The following is a 16,803-nucleotide window of genomic DNA, read 5'->3' as shown; positions in this document are numbered from 1 at the left end:
ACCGGTGTTCCGCGGCACACTACTGTGCCGCGAGACGCTGGCTGGTGTGCCGCGACGAGAAGGGCGATTTGCATTGTCACGTCGCTGACCCGCCGGAAAGGAAGCCGGCCGGGTCACGATGCGAGGTTGAGTATTGGCGGCCGCCAGGCACGTGACACTGCAAATCGCCCTTCTCGTCGCCGCACGTCGCGGCAAAATTTAGAGTCGGCATCCAGCCGGAGGCCAGAGAGGGCGCCGCCGCCGCCGCCTGGGGAGGAGGAGGCAGGCGGGGAAGGCTGCGCAGGGCTTCCCTTCGCCGGGCCAGAGCGGCGGCGGCTGCCTGGGGCGGCTGGGAGGGAGGCGGCGGCAGCTGCGCGCCCGTGTCTGCCCGTCTGGGGTCTGTGTGTGCCGTCTAACGTGTCCCCGCTCGCTCCGCAGGCTCTGCGCCTGGTGGGTCTGCCTGGCTACCGCGCAGCAGTTCTTCAGTGGCATGCTTTACGTCTCCCCTCCAAACTAAACTAAATATAGGGCGGCACAGAGTTGGTGTGCTGCGGGATTTTTTTTCATAGAACAAGTGTGCCGTGGCCCAAAAAAGGTTGGGAAACACTGATATAAGAGTAATACAAGGCCACTCTGCAGTTCTAGGCCCTAGCTGTGGAAGTGACCAGTTTTAGAAACACAGAAATTTGCCTTACAGTGAATGAATCGCACTTCTGGTCCATCTTGCTTAGAGGCTCTGCAAGGAGTCCTTCCCAGCTGTATCTGGATATGTCAGGAATTGTGGCTCTTCAGCCAACTACAGTTCATTGGACTACAACTCCCATCGGCCATGCTGGCTGCGGTTGATGGGAGTTGGAGTCCAAAAATATCCAGATTTCCCATCCCTGTCCTAAAGTTACGTATCTATATCGATGGTTCTCAAAGGGTGTGGCAAGTGTGTCAGGCTGGTGTGGTGAGAGAGGATGGCACAGTGTGGCAGGAAGTTCCAATGGCAATCAGAAACATTTAAACATTTCAGGGTAGCATAATATACCGTAATACCATTTTATTTTATTTTGTTTGTGGAATATGGATAGATATCTTTTCAAAATGAGAGCAAGAGCATCAACTGATACAGAGGACACCCCTCTCTTCAAGAGGACTGGCTATTCTTCTGCAGTTCTCGACAATATATTGTTGTGAACAGGAATTTTGAACTCTGGCCAATAGGAAAGATCAGAAAAGAGAAAGGCCTCTTTGTGTTGATGAGGAGACGACAGTTTGTCTCAAATTAGACTTAATATAAACGAGATGACCTGGCAAAAGCAAGCTCATGGATCTCATTGAGTTTGTATGCACACTAAAGGTACATATGTAAGAGGCTTATTTATAATTATATTTCAGGAATTATTCATACCATTGTGTAGCTGCATCATTTTATACTTTCTGGATGTCCCATTATCATATAAAATAGTTTTGTTCTATGTTATAAATCAAGTACCGCTAGGAGTTGCTTTTTTGTTTCCCAGTGTATTTTTTATCAATAAAGAAATTCAGTGCTGCACGAGCAAAATTCTGAAAGTGTGGCCCAGATTTTTAAAAGACTGAGAACCACTGGTCTATATCAGTGATGGGCAACCTTTTAAGCTTGGTGTGTCAAAATTCGCCAAAAAACCGAGCATAACTCGGGTGTTGTGTCACTTCGAGAAAAAAAACATAATTTTGTGATATTTATAGTTTAAATAACAAAAATGTATAATTGTAATATATAACTGTATTTAATAAACCAAAAACTAATTATTTAACCAAACCAAACCAAAAACCCCTTATTTATCACAAAGTGCCCAGAGTTGTTGAGCTTTTTGGGGGAGCTGCTGACCAAAGTTTTGGAGGGTTTTTTGGGGGGGTGCAAAAGTTGCTTTGCTTTTTTTGGGGGATGCCACAAAGCTGCTGTGCATTTTTTGGGGGGAAAGAGAACAGAAATAAATGATGAATAATACCTTGGCTAGAACTAACAGGCAGCACTGACATAGTCTGCCAAAGCGCCAAAAACCCCCAGCACAGAACGGGTTAAAAAATGAATGCTGTTACACCCAATCATCGTCTGCCGAAGCACCGGAAAAAACAGCACAGAAAGAGTTAAAAAACCAATCTCTGGCTACCAGCAGCAACAACAACAACAAATGGGCCAATGGGGCGCGTGCCAGCAGTGAGGGCTCTGCGTGTCACGTCTGACACGCGTGTCATTGGTTCGCCATCACTGGTCTATATTGTGCCTTTGAAAACGTAGTTAAAAACAGCGCAACCCATTGATTGCAGAGCTAAGGAGCTACAACGCATTTGACTTAATGCGCTCATTCAAAACAAAACCATTCATTGCCCTTGTCTAAAGGTTCTCCTTTGTGCAGAAACGTCCACATTAGAGTATACTGCTATACAGTGCAACTTTTTTAAAAAAAGCTTTCCCTCGCTGAGACCTTGCCAGCCTCAACACCAGGGGGCAGTAGAGAGCTGTCCAGCGCCTCTTCTCCCCCTGAAATCTATACAGATGTAACTTTACGCTCCGTTCGGAATTTTTCGTTTAACAATTCTTTTAAAAAAGAAAGGAAAGTCTCAGCCTCCCTATGGTCAATTCAAACAGTGCCCTATTTATGTGACTGTATTCAGTGAGGGGTTGGGGTGCAAGCCCACTCAAAAAAGGGAGACAAGCGATACTTGGCGAAATTGAGGTATGTGCCGGAGATGAGCTTCATTGGGGTTGCTTAACCCCACAGGAAAAGGTTTGGCGGTTGTGAAAGAGGGCAGGCCGTAGCTCAGTGGTTACAGCACCCGCTCTGCATGCAGAAGGTCGCAGGTTCGATACCCAATGGCCTCTACAGGGAGGACAAGGTGTGTCGTCCCCCTTTCCGCAACTCCAGATTGCTGCTGCCAGTCCCGGTGGACAATATTGAGGCAGATAGACCCAATGGTCTGACTCGGTGGAAGGGGGCTTCCTGTGCCCCTTCGTTCACCTCTTGCAGGATAATTGGGGGTTGAGGGACGGGACACGCACAGTTATGGATCCTGCCCCCGGTGAGCATGAAAGGGGAATGTGCAGTTGGTAAAAATGATTATTTTGCCAAGGTTTCATTTTAAATAGTGAGAGTCTACCCCGCTCTTTTTGAGCGTATTTTGAATAACACACTGAAAATCGGCGTGAGAACCATCCACAAACCCAATCATAACAGAGAGCAAGGCAGAAACCTGATACTTTACCTGGTGCTGTGTTTTGCTTCGGTCGGAAGTCTTGGCATTCTAGCCAAATCAGAAAGGTGAAAATGGTGGGTGAGGGAAAGACTCTCATTCACTCATTCATACCCAGACCCTAAAAGGCAGCACTTTCTGACTATTGCTTTATATTTAATTATATTTATTTTACTAGTTCCCCTCCCGTGCCTTTCACAGCGGCCCAGCACAGAGACATTTTCGCAGGGGAAGGTTTTGTATGGTGTTTATTTTCCTGGCAAGGAAACGACTGTTGTCAAAAGATTCCCCTGCTAAATTTCCACAACTATCCACTTAAAAAACAACAACCAAAAACCAAAAGCAGGCACGCAGTCAGTTAAAAGAAGTGAGGAATCTATCGCTAAAGCAGATAAGCAAGAGCATTCTGGAGTGTTAAAATACATACTGAAAAAGGGTCTGAAACGAAAAGTCTGGACACTTCAAGACTGGCGTTCAGACACATTATGACAAATCCAGGTTGTGCAATTAGTGCTGCAAACCTGATTTCTCAAAATTCATTCATCCGTTTGTTTGTGTTTGGATTGTGTCTTTTCCCCAGAACCGGGGCAGGAGACAGCTCACAAAATTTAAAACGAACACGGATAAAGCACAGATAATTTAAAACTTTGCAAAAAAGTAGGTAAGCTACAATGGAATTCAAAGCTGATGTAAAAAGAAATCTATTTTAATGTAGGTAGTAAAAAGGGGTGTGTGATGGGGAAATGCACCTGAAAGTGTGGGAGAGAATAATTGAAAGGGACTCTGAGGATCATCTAGTCCAACCCCCTGCAGTGCAGGATAAGACTTCTTTGGCAACGGCATTGAATCTCTCTGCAGTCGGATCAGCATGAACGCTCACTGAATAACCAATGTTGCCTAATCTTCCTGAAAACAAATCAGGATGAACGCTCCATAGACAGGCAGCCTTCGGTTTCCTCCTTCCCACAGTTCCTTGGCTGTGTTGCCCAAGCTTCACAGCTCTTCCTTAAAAAGAGACCTTGTTTTGCATGTGCAGCACAGATGAGCGCAAGAAGGAGCCCGACAGGATCGGGCCAACAGCCCACCTTGTCCAGTCCTCCCCCAGTGGCCGATAAGATGCTTTTGGGAAGCCTGCAAACAGGACCTGAGCACTCGAGATCGCGGACAACCGGTGTTTGTGGGTTAGGCTCCCTCTGATCTTGGTGTTTTCATAGCTGGTATTCATTGGTAGCCTTTATCTTCCACGAAAGACACACAAGCCTTTAAAAACCACCTGATTTGGGTGGCCACGAAGGCAGATGAGGGTGTTTTCCAGCCCAGGGATGCTGCGGGATTTTGTTTGGCCTGCATTTTGAGGCAGAACAAACCAATTCACAGGCACACAGGACCTCCCCCCCCCCCCGAACCATGGTGCGAGATATAGCACAGCAATCGGTCAGCTATCCCACTTCTCCAAATGCTGTGATGTGATTGTTGGCTGTAAGAACATGCACACATGAATGCAGAAGATATGAAGAAAATGCACTCTTTTTTCCATCTTCTGTTTTGTTTTTTTACAAATTATTATTTTGTTGAAAAGCAGGGGTGGGAGGTTGCCAATTTCAGTGGAGGGAGGGAGGGAGGATGCTTAACCCTTCCCGCGTTTCTCAAAATCGGTGGTGGGGACTGGAAGAAGACCAGGAAGGGAAGGGAATCTCCCCCAACCCCAGTGCTGCTGTTCTCCCAGTTACAGCCTTCGCTCTTTTGTGCTCAGTCAGAGGGAGTATGGGAGTTGCAAGTTGCTAGCTTAGTTCTGAAAGGGTGGAGAAAGCAGGGGTGGATTTCCTCATCGCCAAATGTCCTCGGAGGGATGATGGCATGGAAACTCAGGACGGAAGGAAGGAAAGAGTGGAGGGGGGAAGGAGAGAGAGAGAAGCGACAGGGAGAAGGGTCAGAACAAAACAACCGGAAGAAGGAAACTGGAACAGGAGAGGCTCACCAAAATAGCAGCCGGGGGGGGGGAGGCGAGGGACGTTTCCTCCCAGAGCAGCCATGGGGGGCAAGTGAGGGGCTGGGGTTCCTGAGGAAGGCCCAGGAAAGCCTTCAAGGCCTCTCTGCATGCACCTGCGCCCAGCTGGAATACTGCATACGGTTCTGATTGCCCCTTGGGAAAAGATGGTCTTCTATTGTACTTATATTGCACTTTCTCCCAGCCCGTGCGTGATTCTACAGATTGCAGAGAACAGGGCAGCTGAAATGCTGGAATGAGAATGGAGGTGGAGTTATTCCCTACAAGGAGAGACTGAAGCATCTGGGGGTTTTCTTAGGTGAGAAAGCAGACAAGGGGGAAGAATGATACTGGCAAGTTCTGCAAACGCAGTGAGGAATCTGGAAATCACGTCCGATGAGGAATGCTCGATAGCTGCCTGCAAATATCCGAAGGGCTGTTTTGGAGCAGATTGGGCAGACATCCCAAGTGCAGGACTTCGAGCCAAGGGATGTAAATTGGAGGGAAGCAGTTTGGGGCTAAACATCAGGAGAACCTTTCTGATGGAAAGAGCTCCCCTCCTAACAGCAAAAGCAGTGGCACAGGCTGTCTCAGGAGGACTGCCTTTGCTCTGGGCATTTAAGTAGAGAATGGACGCTCATCAGCCGCAGAGATTGTAGTTGCATCTTGCCTTGCAAATCCTGCTCTGAGCGAACGGGTAAGGTCTAATTGCCCTCCAAGACCCCTTCCAACTCAACGATCCTATCACAACCCTTTGAAGGTCTGGCTGAATTGATTTTATTCCATTTGCCACGACTCGGTGTTTTTATTCTTCCGTTTCCCTGGCTCATGTGTGATTTTTTTTTTTTTTTTGGTTTATTTTTCATATTTACTTGAAAGATTTACTCCCCGGATAAAATAGAGGCTCATTAGCTATCCTGGATCATTCCTGCCGGTCCTGAACTGAAGGGGTAGCATGTACATGCATTTCCAATTAAATAGAAAATAAATATCCTCCACCTCTTCCAGCTTTGCAAGCGCACGGCCCGGTGATTGTGGTTAATAAGAATTCATGGGCCAGACTTTCGGCAGACAGTCCTGATTTTTTGGAGCCGTTTAGGGAGGGTCCATCTGTTGTCCTCTCACTGGCTCCAGACAGACAAGAGGAATTCCGTTCAGGATGCGACGGGATGGGACAGGCCGACAGAGGGCAGGCAGGCAGGTGTGTGAAGTACAGAACAAAGGGAAAAGGGAATAGAGAATCCCTTGGGCTCCGATTGGGTGTGTACGTGTGTGAAGAGAGAGACTTTGGATAAGGGATGACTGTCTGCAAATCATGAGCAGGCAGCCCCCATTACCTGCCCTGCCCAGCATTTTTAGATAGGTATCCTGGCCACCAAACCTTGCAGATCCAGTTCAAGCTTCACATAGTACAGGCCTCCTCAAACTTGGCCCTCCATATGTTTTTGGCCTACAACTCCCATGATCCCTAGCTAGCAGGACCAGTGGTCAGGGATGATGGGAATTATAGTCTCAAAACATCTGGAGGGCTGAGTTTGAGGAAGCCTGATATAGTAGGTTAAGGCCGTGCTCATGGAAGACAATCTTACTCGGTTACGAGCGATCACCAAAGAAGACGAAGTTAAGAGCCTGCTGGATAGAACCAGTGGTCCATCTATTCCAGCACTCCATTTTCACAGTGGCCAACCAGATTCCTGTGTGGAATCTGCAAGCAGGATTCGAGCATGAGGACACCTTTCTATGGTTTCCAGCAACTGGCATTGGGGAGCATTGCTGCCTCCGACTGTGTAGGCAGAGCAGAGCCATCCTAGCTAGCAGCCATCCATAGCCCTCTCCTCCAGGAATTTGCCAGTGTGGTGTAGTGGTTAAGAGTGGTAGACTTGTAATCGGGGGAACCGGGTTTGCGTCTCTGCTCCTCCACATGCAGCTGCTGGGTAACCTTGGGCTAGTCACACTTCTCTGAAGTCTCTCAGCCTCACGCACTTCACAGAGTGTTTGTTGTGGGGGAGGAAGGGAAAGGAGAATGTTAGCTGCTTTGAGGCTCCTTAGGGTAGTGATAATGCAGGATATCAAATCCAAACTCTTCTTCTTCTTCTTCTTCTTCTTCTTCTTCTTCTTCTTCTTCTTCTTCTTCTTCTTCTTCTTCTTCTTCTTCTTCTTCTTCTTCTTCTTCTTCTTCTTCTTCTTCTGCCATCCAGGTTGGCAGCCACCACTGCTTCCTGAGGGAGGGAGCTCCACAGTTTCTCTGGCTTAACAGGCTTATTAACAGGGTTTTATACAGCTCCCTTGCAGGGCTCTTAATCGAGGCCTGCGGCAGGTTGTCTCCTACACCAAAGGGAAGGCTGAGGGAGTGGGGGGGAAGCTTATATTTAGGAGGGAGCTACGCAGTTCACACCATGCCTGAACTCCTGCAATGCCTCTTTCTATTCCTACCCACCAGGCATGGATCAACAAAAGTGTTAGTTGATGTGTTTGTAGGATGTTCTCCTCCTTCCCAGAACCGCCATCAGCCAGCTATGGAGACCAGCAACTGTGGATTATTAGGTGTAATTTGTAATCTGTCTTGGATAGGTCCAGATTCAGCTGGGGTGTCTTGTGCCCAAGTGAAGGTTTTTTTTTAATTTTGTTGCTGTTTTATTTTTCTAGCCCCTTTCAACACAGTACTTCTAGATAAAAGCATTTAATCCAATAAACCTGCGTCCTCAACTGGAGAAATAGAGATATAGCTACGAGACATCGGTTGAAGGGTGAAGCTGTCTTCTACTCTGGTTTCTTTCAGTTTCTGATATTTCAGTTCTCCACATTTCCCCACAGGCATACCATCCTAGTATAAGGGATTCCACAGCAGACTTTCGACCTATAGCATGGACCTCTGCTTAAAAACCTCCGAGGAAGGAGAGCCCAGAACCTTCTGAGGGAGACCACTTGACTGTCAAACAGCTCTCACTGTCAGAAAGCTCTTTGTGATGTTTGGTCGGAATCTCCTTTCTTGTAACTTGAAGCCATTGGTTCGAGTCCTACCCTCGGGAACAGGAGAAGACAAGCTTGCTCCTTCTTCCATGTGACACCCCTGACCAGCCGTGTGTCAGGAGTATGGGCAGGAGTCAGGCTCTGGGGCCTGTAGTGCTTTGCAGGACTGGGGCATGCCTCAGCTTGTCCTGGAGAAGCAAGGCGTGGCCACACAGGTGAAGTCCTCAGCTTGTGCTGGGGAGGCAAGGAGTAGTCACCCAGGTGAGGCCACTTGAGATCTCACTGCACCTGGTGGCAGGAGCTGGGAGGGATAAAAGCCCAGCATTTCCCTTCAGCTCTTGGCCACAGCAACGCTATCCCTGCCTGGTTGCATCTGGCCTCCTGTTCCTTGGACCCTTGCCTTGTTGCCGCCGTGCTTCTTGGACTCCTGCCTCGCCTTCGCCTTGCTCCTGCCCCGTGGACCTTCGCCTTGCTTCTTGTTCCTGGATCCTTCGCCTTGCTCCTTGCTCCTTGGACCCTTGCTTCGCCTTCGCCTTGCTCCTGCCCCATGGACCTTCGCCTTGCTTCTTGTTCCTGGACCCTCGCTTTGCCTTCGCCTAGCTTCGTACCCCGTGGACCTTCGCCTATGCCTTCGACCCTGCTTCTTCACCACCATCTTGCCTCTGGTCCTGACGCCCGCCGACCCGACCGTGACACCGTGTCTCTCCAGGATTTGAGACACGGGTCTTTCTGATCTCTGCTTGGCAGCCTTGAGCATCACACCGGGGGCCTTCAACATGTAAAACAATGTGCTATAGATACCAATTCCATTCTAGTTGGCGTTCCTCTGACGCACCACCTCCCTACCCTCTGGTACTCTCCATATACCACACAGACTCCTGAGGTTTCCTCCCCCTAGGCCTCCCCTATGGCATTGCATCTCCACCCATCCTCCGTTGCCTCCTGCCTCGAAAGGAGACGGGATTGTTTTTCAAGAGAACGATGCTCCCCCCCCCCAAACGGTGGAGTCAGCGCTGGTGTTCCTTTGTCAGGCTCTGCACAGCATTTTACGGTGACAATTAACAAAACAAACACAGGCCACTCTCGGGTCTGTTTGCGATTATTTGCCTTAACGATTCCCCAGCCTCGCTCTCGGGCCTTTTCTCATGCGTGGCCCTGCGCCAAGCGGAGGGGGACACAGTTGTCGAGTACGTCTTCCAGAAGCTCTTCTGCTTTTTGGTGGCGGCTTCTGGCTCCACGAGAAGGACCTGGAACGCCCCGGCATCTCCCAGAGCGCTGACAGGGCGCCAATGTGCCGTCAGGCCAGTCCCTGGGGCGCCTCGCGAGTGTGGGAAACTTCGCTCCCTCGCAAAGACCTCCCCGCTCATGCGTCGAAGTGCCGCACGCCGAATTTTCAATATCTGCAACACACTGTGCCCAATTCTCCTCACCCTCTGATGCATATATGAGTATGTTCAGGTTCCAGTTCCATTAAAGAGTCTTTTGATGCAAAATATCAATACGGCATTTGGTGTAGAAGTCTTTTAAACAGTCAGATAGAGGCCACAATAATCCGAAATCAGACTATATTGATACCGCGTTTGATGTAAGAGTCTTCTAAAATAAGGTACAGTGGTACCTCGGTTTACAAACACAATTGGTTCCGGAAGTCTGTACTTAACCTGAAGCGTACTTAACCTGAAGCGAACTTTCCCATTGAAAGTAATGGAAAGTGGATTAATCTGTTCCAGACGGGTCCACGGAGTACTTAAACTGAAGCGTACTTAACCCAAGGTATGAGTGTAATTGGTTCCGGAAGTCTGTACTTAACCTGAAGCGTACTTAACCTGAAGCGAACCTTCCCACTGAAAGTAATGGAAAGTGGATTAATCTGTTCCAGACAGGTCCGCGGAGTACTTAAACTGAAAATACTCAAACCGAGGTGTACGTAAACCGAGGTATGACTGTAGTGTCCACAATAATCCAAAGTCAGAAGCCAGGACAGGGCCCTGTTTTGGTGTCTTTAGCCTTCGTCAGCTAAGTTTAAGGAGGTCAGAGAACAATTGGGTACACGTTGACCTCCTTAAACTTAGCTGACGAAGGTTAAAGACACCAAAACAGGGCCCTGTCCTGGCTTCTTTCGATTATTGTGGACGCTACCTTATTTTAGAAGACTTACATCAAACGCGGTATCGATATTGTGAGGGACAAGGGATACAGGGAAGTCCCTCCCATCTTAAGTTCCAGCCCATCACCAAGCGCTGGAGAGAGTAAGGAGAGCTCTGCCTCCAGCGGAGAGTCAGGAAGTGGTGTCCGAGGCTCAGGCAGGGTTGTGGAGCCCATGCCCCAGGTGGGACAGGAAGTTGGACGCACAGGGGGGAGGCCAATCCCCCCAACTCCCGAATTGCGACGCAAACGTAGGGGGAAGAGGTTGGGTCTGCCAAAGTTGTGGTGCTGGAAGAAAACGCGCCAATCGCCATTCGGAGGTTCTGACACCTCACCTTAAGGATGCATTTTCATTGCTCTGAACACTGTAAATAATCAGCACTTAATAAAAGCCTTAAAAGACTATGCTGGAGTCGTTACTCTAGAGTAGCCATACCAGGCCCTCTGACAGATATATTCTGACTTCGGATTATTGTGGTCTCTATCTGACTCTAAAAGACTTCTACACCAAACGCCATATTGATATTTTGCGTCAGAAGACTCTTTAATTTTTTGTTTTTATGGGATAGCATCCAACTTCATTGTAATTACACAATGACAATAAAGAAATCTAATCTAATCTTTAATGGAACTGGAACCTGAATTATTCAATTAGAGACTATTGAACTGAGAAATTTGCAGTTTGCGAATATTATTTAAACATTAAGTTTATTACAGAAATTGTATGGTTACATGTAATTTTGTTTTCTATGTTCACAATTGGTTTGCTAATAGGGATTATTCTCATTATTGAATGGTATTGTTGGCCTGAGTTATTGGTCTGATTCTTATTGGTGTGTATAACAACAATGGTCCATGGGGTCACGAAGAGTAGGACGCGACTAAACGACTAAACAACAACATAACAACAAGAACTCCAATTTATCTAATATATGTGTATGTTGGCATCCATCTGGGGAGACAATGGAGTATGCCTCTAGGGGTAAAGTCAAACCACTTTATTTGCAGCACCGAAGTGACCTCCCTGGGGCACAAGTCTGGGCTGTGTAGATGGAGGTCCTGGGTTGCCCAGGTGACAAGACTCTCAGCCTCTCTGATGTGGTCCAAGGCTCTCTCTTGTCCCACCACCAACCATGCCTCTGATGCTGATGGGGCGAGATAAAGTGCTTAACACCTAGGCAGGGGTGTGTGTATGTATGTATGCAATTTCACGTAAAATACCACAACCGTAAAAATGTCCATTAAAAATGTCCGCAGTAACTCAAGTTGCCCTCCCTTAACGTATCTGCTACCAAAGCCCTGGCCTAGTCATTATGTCTAGTCCAAGAGAAGGAGAGGCCAAAACAACTCATCTTAGAGCTGCTAAAATGGTCAGGGGAAATCAACCTAGATGCCCCAGCAGCTGACAACCCTGTGCTGCTGTTAAGTATAGCAATTTAATTCTCTGAAATTGTAAATGCTTGCATGCATTACTATGTGTTTAAATCTGATGGGTTGGTAGCTGAATTCTAGAGAGTTCTCTAGAAGTTCTCATATGACTGGCTAACATTGGTCGCATGAGAGATGTTTAGTGAAGGAGAGGCTCCATTTTTATGTGAAGCAGGATGACTGTGTTTGAGAATCCACTGTGAACACTGCTAAGTTGAACAGAGTGTTGGAGTGCTTCTTCTCTACTTGGAAGAAAGAGAGCTAAGTTGCAGGAGAAGGTGAAAGCAGAAATATTTCATAGGAGCTGCACGGCATGGCCTAATTGAGATGCAGAGTGCTGAGCTCTGGAAAGAGAGGAAATTTAGAAGAAGAGACTGTAAGCCTATGCTTGGAGAAGCATGTGACTGTAAATATTATGCTGTAATTCATCTATACGTTTTTGCAGGTAAAGTTTTTGAATGTTAAAGTCTGGACAGTGATTTAATTTCCAAAGAAAGGTGTCAGTCTTGTATATGATTTGAGCTTCTTGGGTGCATTTTCGCTGCCCTCACTTCAACAGCTACCTCTGAGTTTGGGTCAATTGTTTCATCTGCCTCCAAGCAGGAGGCACGGTCCTACTTCAAATCTTCCAGCCCCGACAGCATGGCACTCCAGGAAAACCATGGCATGTGTTACTCTCCCACTCAGTGATGCTGCCCTGCTGTTTTATTTCTGCTTTGCAGGCACAAGCAGACAGACCCTCAAGCTTTGTCCTTCAGGGGCACCAGGAGGTCCCCTCCAGCCTGCTCGACACTCGAGTTCTCCGTTGACTATTGGATCTTGAAGTAAAGAGCGTCGTCAAAGCAGAGTTGGTCAGGCGGCTGCGCTAAAAAAGGCAGTTTCAAAAGCAACCCGGTGAAGTAGCCACCCACAAGGGACATGAGTATGGAGACGCCGAGACCCGCAGCCTGGTGGAGAGCTTGCTGCATGGCACTCCTTCCCACGCTCTCCCCCGCCGAGGTTGCCTCCAGGGTGACGTTCTGTGGCAGCAGGCCACGCTGAGGGAAGACCTGGCGAAGGCCAAGCCCGTAGGCCTCATCCGGCACCAAAAGGATGGCTACGATTCCGCCCACGGCGCCAATGATGCCCGGTAAGCCGTGAAGGTTGTGGATGCCACACTGGTCCTGGAGGCGAACTCTAGCGGCCAAGAACGGTGACATGTACTTGAACCCAAGGATGCAGGCTAGCGAGGAAACAATGCCCAGGGCAAATGCCCCAGCTGGCGAAATGACCATGTCTGCTACTGCGCCAATGGCCACCCCTCCGGCCAACGTGGCATTCTGCAGGTGACACAGGTTCAGTTTCCCCTTCTTCTCCAGGAGGCTGGAGGTGGCAAAGGAGGTCAGGGCGCTGGCACTGAGAGTAAGCCACGTGTGCAGCACAGCCCTGTGTTGAGCATCTCCTTGGTGGGCGAGGACAGCCACGAAACTGGGCCAGAACACCCAAAGAAACATGGTCCCCACCAAGGACAGGAGGTCGGAGATGTAAGATGGAGTCTCCATTGGGTGCCCCAGCTGCAATCCTGGCCGGTAGAGAGCAATGGAAGTGCCCAGGCCAAAATAGCAAGCAAAGACGTGGAGGGTTATAGTTCCTCCTACATCCACTGCCTGGAAATAACTCACGATGAGCCACTCGCAGGCCACGTAGAGAGGGATTTCGCACAGACTCATGAGAAGAAGCTGGATGGGGCTTGTTCGGCCCAGGATGGCCCCAGCAGAGATGAGGACTGTCACGGCTGCAAACTCGGCCGTGAGGATGTTGTAGAGGCCAAGGTGGACTCTCCCATGTTGGCCGTAGTGTACGAAGCCTTGCACGACCAGGGCCCACTGGGTGGAGAAGTTGGCCAGCAGGAAGTTGCAGGCCACGGCGCTGACTCCGTAGCCCTTCATGAAAGCCAGCAGCAAGCCCAAGCCCACCAACAGCATCAGCTGGATGTCCTGGAAGAGGGGGAAGATGGCGTAGATCTGGTTGGCGGATGGGTCGCCGTCGGCAGGCTGCCCGGCGGCGTCCGTGTGCACATCGTATGTCACAAAGAGGGCGAAGATCACCAGCACAGCTCCCTGGAAGAGGAACAGCAAGGCAGGCAACCGGCAGCGGAGGCTGGTGGAGAACACTTTGGACATCTTCCAGCAGGAGACACCAAGAAGATCCTGCAGAAAGGGGAACACAGTCAGGGAGAAGAAAACCACAAGGTAAGCCACATTGGCAAGCTCTGTAGTCAGAGGTAATTAAAAATGCCCGCCATATTCTTGTTGGCTTCAGATCTCTCTTTCTGCCAACTCTCTCTCTCTCTGGTACCGCTTTCTCCTCTTTCTTTTCTGTAAACACTTTCATCACTTTTTGCTATCCCTTTCTAACTCTCTCTTTCTTCTACTTCTTCTTTATCTCTCCCTTTGCACCCCTTTCTTGCTCTCTCTTTCTTAGACCTCTTCTCCCTTCCCCTCTCTCTCTGCCACCGTTTTCTCTCTCATTCCCCCTTTCTGCGATCCCTTCTCCTTTTCTCTCTCTCTTTCTGCGAACTCCTTTGGTCTCTTCCCGCCAACTCTTTCATACCTTCTCTTTCTTGCACCCCTTCCCTAGCGGTCTTTCTTTTCCACCTAGGGTCCTGGATCACATCCCCACTGCTAGATTGTAGCTCACTACACAACACAATAGGATGTTTAATCTTCTTCTTTTTTGAAAAAAATACCACCACATGGGAAGACCCATGGGAAAGAAATAGACTGATAATTTCTACATCCAGTAGTACTCTGATCTGAATGCTGTGCTTAAGGTACTATCACTGTTTATCTTTTATTAGTGGCATTAAACATTAACCAGTGATAGATTCGGAACTGTTCGGAAACTGAGCTTCTTTTTCTGCAGCACTCGCAAACTGCACGTGTTTTTTGATTTCTTGAACCATTGAAAGACACGTGTGCAAATACAAACGTTGCCTGCTGCCAAGGCTGCCACCAAGATGCATGTGTGCACTGTTGCATAGGCTTCTGGCATTACTGACAAATGGCAAATAGACCTAAGGACTAAGAAAACCTGTGGGGTGGGGTGGGTGGGTCCTGGCCTAAAGCCCAACTTGTTCAGAATCCTGTCCTCACAGGGTTCAACCAGATGCTCATTGGAAGCCAGCAAGCAGGACCTGAGAACAACAACACTCTCGTGTCCAATTTTCACTTCTAAAAACAATAACATAAACTGAAACCCATTTATCCTTCAAAATAAAAGAAATCCTTCCAGTAGCACCTTAGAGACCAACTAAGTTTGTCATTGGTATGAGCTTTCGTGTGCATGCACACCTCTTCAGACACACTCACGGAAGCTCATACCAATGACAAACTTAGTTGGTCTCTAAGGTGCTACTGGAAGGAATTTATTTATTTTGTTTCGACTATGGCAGACCAGCACGGCTACCTACCTGTAACTAGATCTATCCCTCGATATCTGCAGTACTCTAAATGCTGCAGTGCAATTCTCCAAGCCAGTAATGAATGCATTAGGGATAGTGTGTATAAAAATGCTCATGCAAATGAAAGTAGCACACGAAACACTATTTTACGGGGAAATGGCTTGCATAAATGTACACATTAAGCAAAATTGCATACAAAATTAGGAGTAAAGCACACTAAAATCCTGAAGGGCTTTAAAATAAATACTGCATTGTCAGATAAGGTTTTTAGACTCAAAAATCATGTCAAAAAACTTGGGTCGTCCTATACCCAGATACTGTAGTGGTGTGGAGGGGAAGCTGCGGACTGCCCACTGCCAGCTAGGGAGCTTCCCGCCTGCAGTGGCTTGGTGGGGGGGGGAGGAGCAGCTTCCCACTTTGCCAACCCCCAGCAACATCCCTGGCAGGATGGCACATGTGCAATTCCCCCTAAAAAAAGCTCAACAACTTTGGGCCATCTCCCCTCATTTTCTTTTAATTTAATGCCCCAAAATAGGGGGCGTCTTATACATGGGGACGTCTTATATACGGAAAAGTACAGTGATGCAAAAGTACAATTCTCTCTCTTTCTAAGACTGCAAATCCTAGAGTTTCCTGCAGGGTATAAGGAAACAAATGATATGCACCCTTGCAAAATCCAGCTGTTATTGTGACAGAATTCGTATCACCTTGGGGGAGAATTTTGGTCACCGTCATACATTACTGGACTGCAGCTCCCATCAGCCCCGAGCAGCATCACCAATGGCTACGTAAGGATGGGAACCGTGGCCCAACAAATTATCGAGAGTACTAAGGTTAGGGAAGGTGACCAGGGCCGGCTCTAGGTAGACCCCCGGTGGCGCAGGGCACCACGGCGCCGGCCCACCAGCAGGACGCCGTGTGCTGCGTCCGCCCGCTGGCTGGCCGGTCCGCCGTTTTGACGCGCAGCTGCGCCCACGGCAACCGCGCTGCGCCCGCCCACCCACTGCGCTGGGAAATGGGGCGGGGGGGTGGCGCCGGAGGGATCCGTTGTTCCACGGCGCCAGGGGCGCTTAAGACGGCCCTGAAGGTGACCCTCCGTGACTCTACTTGCCTGACAGCAGGAATTTGCAAATTCAGAAGCTTCTGAGCAGTTCTGTCTTCTAAGCCAGTTTGGGGTTTTCTGCACCTGTTGCAGAAAGAGGAAAGGTGCCGTTACGTCTTGAGAAGAAAGAGTGTTCCGATAAGGTTTGAAAGGACACGGACAGCGCTTACCTCAGATTTGTAATCAATACGACGTGTCTGCTGAGATGGGCACTCGGCACCTGATCCCTGTTTTCCGGGAATAGCCAATGGGTGGTAAGGGGAGAGGGATTCTGACGGTCGATCCCACTTCCATGTGATGGTTGGACAGGTGCGACCAAACCCATGCAAGGACTGAGAAATGATTTGTCCTCACCTGTTCTCTGCCTTGCAAGCCCCAGAGGGCAAAGTCTCCCCTTGTGTCTATTCGTGGTGATAAAGATCGGCATAGACATGCAGCTGCCCTCTAAGAGAGGGAGCATAACCCTTTCATCTCCAGCAGCCCTGCGCTGCTTTACTTATCTCACAGAAACAGGAAGAGCTGTAGCTC

At 48.7% G+C, this 16,803-nt stretch overlaps 1 protein-coding gene across 1 annotated transcript; it reads right to left on the bottom strand.

Annotated features, from left to right (window-relative positions):
* Positions 1-10,874: 10,874 nt before the first annotated feature.
* LOC118088977 (ammonium transporter Rh type A-like) lies at positions 10,875-16,631 on the bottom strand. The gene is made up of 3 exons (XM_035123259.2): positions 16,446-16,631; positions 16,285-16,359; positions 10,875-13,920 (listed from the first exon to the last, which is right to left on the bottom strand). The coding sequence occupies exon 3, from the start codon at positions 13,891-13,893 to the stop codon at positions 12,541-12,543; it is 1,353 nt and encodes a 450-aa protein (XP_034979150.2). The 5' UTR covers positions 13,894-13,920; positions 16,285-16,359; positions 16,446-16,631; the 3' UTR covers positions 10,875-12,540.
* Positions 16,632-16,803: the final 172 nt, after the last annotated feature.

This window comes from Zootoca vivipara, chromosome 7 (genome assembly GCF_963506605.1).
Source record: "Zootoca vivipara chromosome 7, rZooViv1.1, whole genome shotgun sequence".
Lineage (NCBI taxonomy): Eukaryota > Metazoa > Chordata > Lepidosauria > Squamata > Lacertidae > Zootoca > Zootoca vivipara.
The sequence above is the reverse complement of the archived record's forward strand: the minus strand, read 5'-3'. Positions and strand labels throughout refer to the sequence as shown.

Coding starts and splice junctions, on each gene's coding strand:
- LOC118088977 (XM_035123259.2), bottom strand. CDS start 13,893: ATGTCCAAAGTGTTCTCCACCAGCCTCCGCTGCCGGTTGCCTGCCTTG.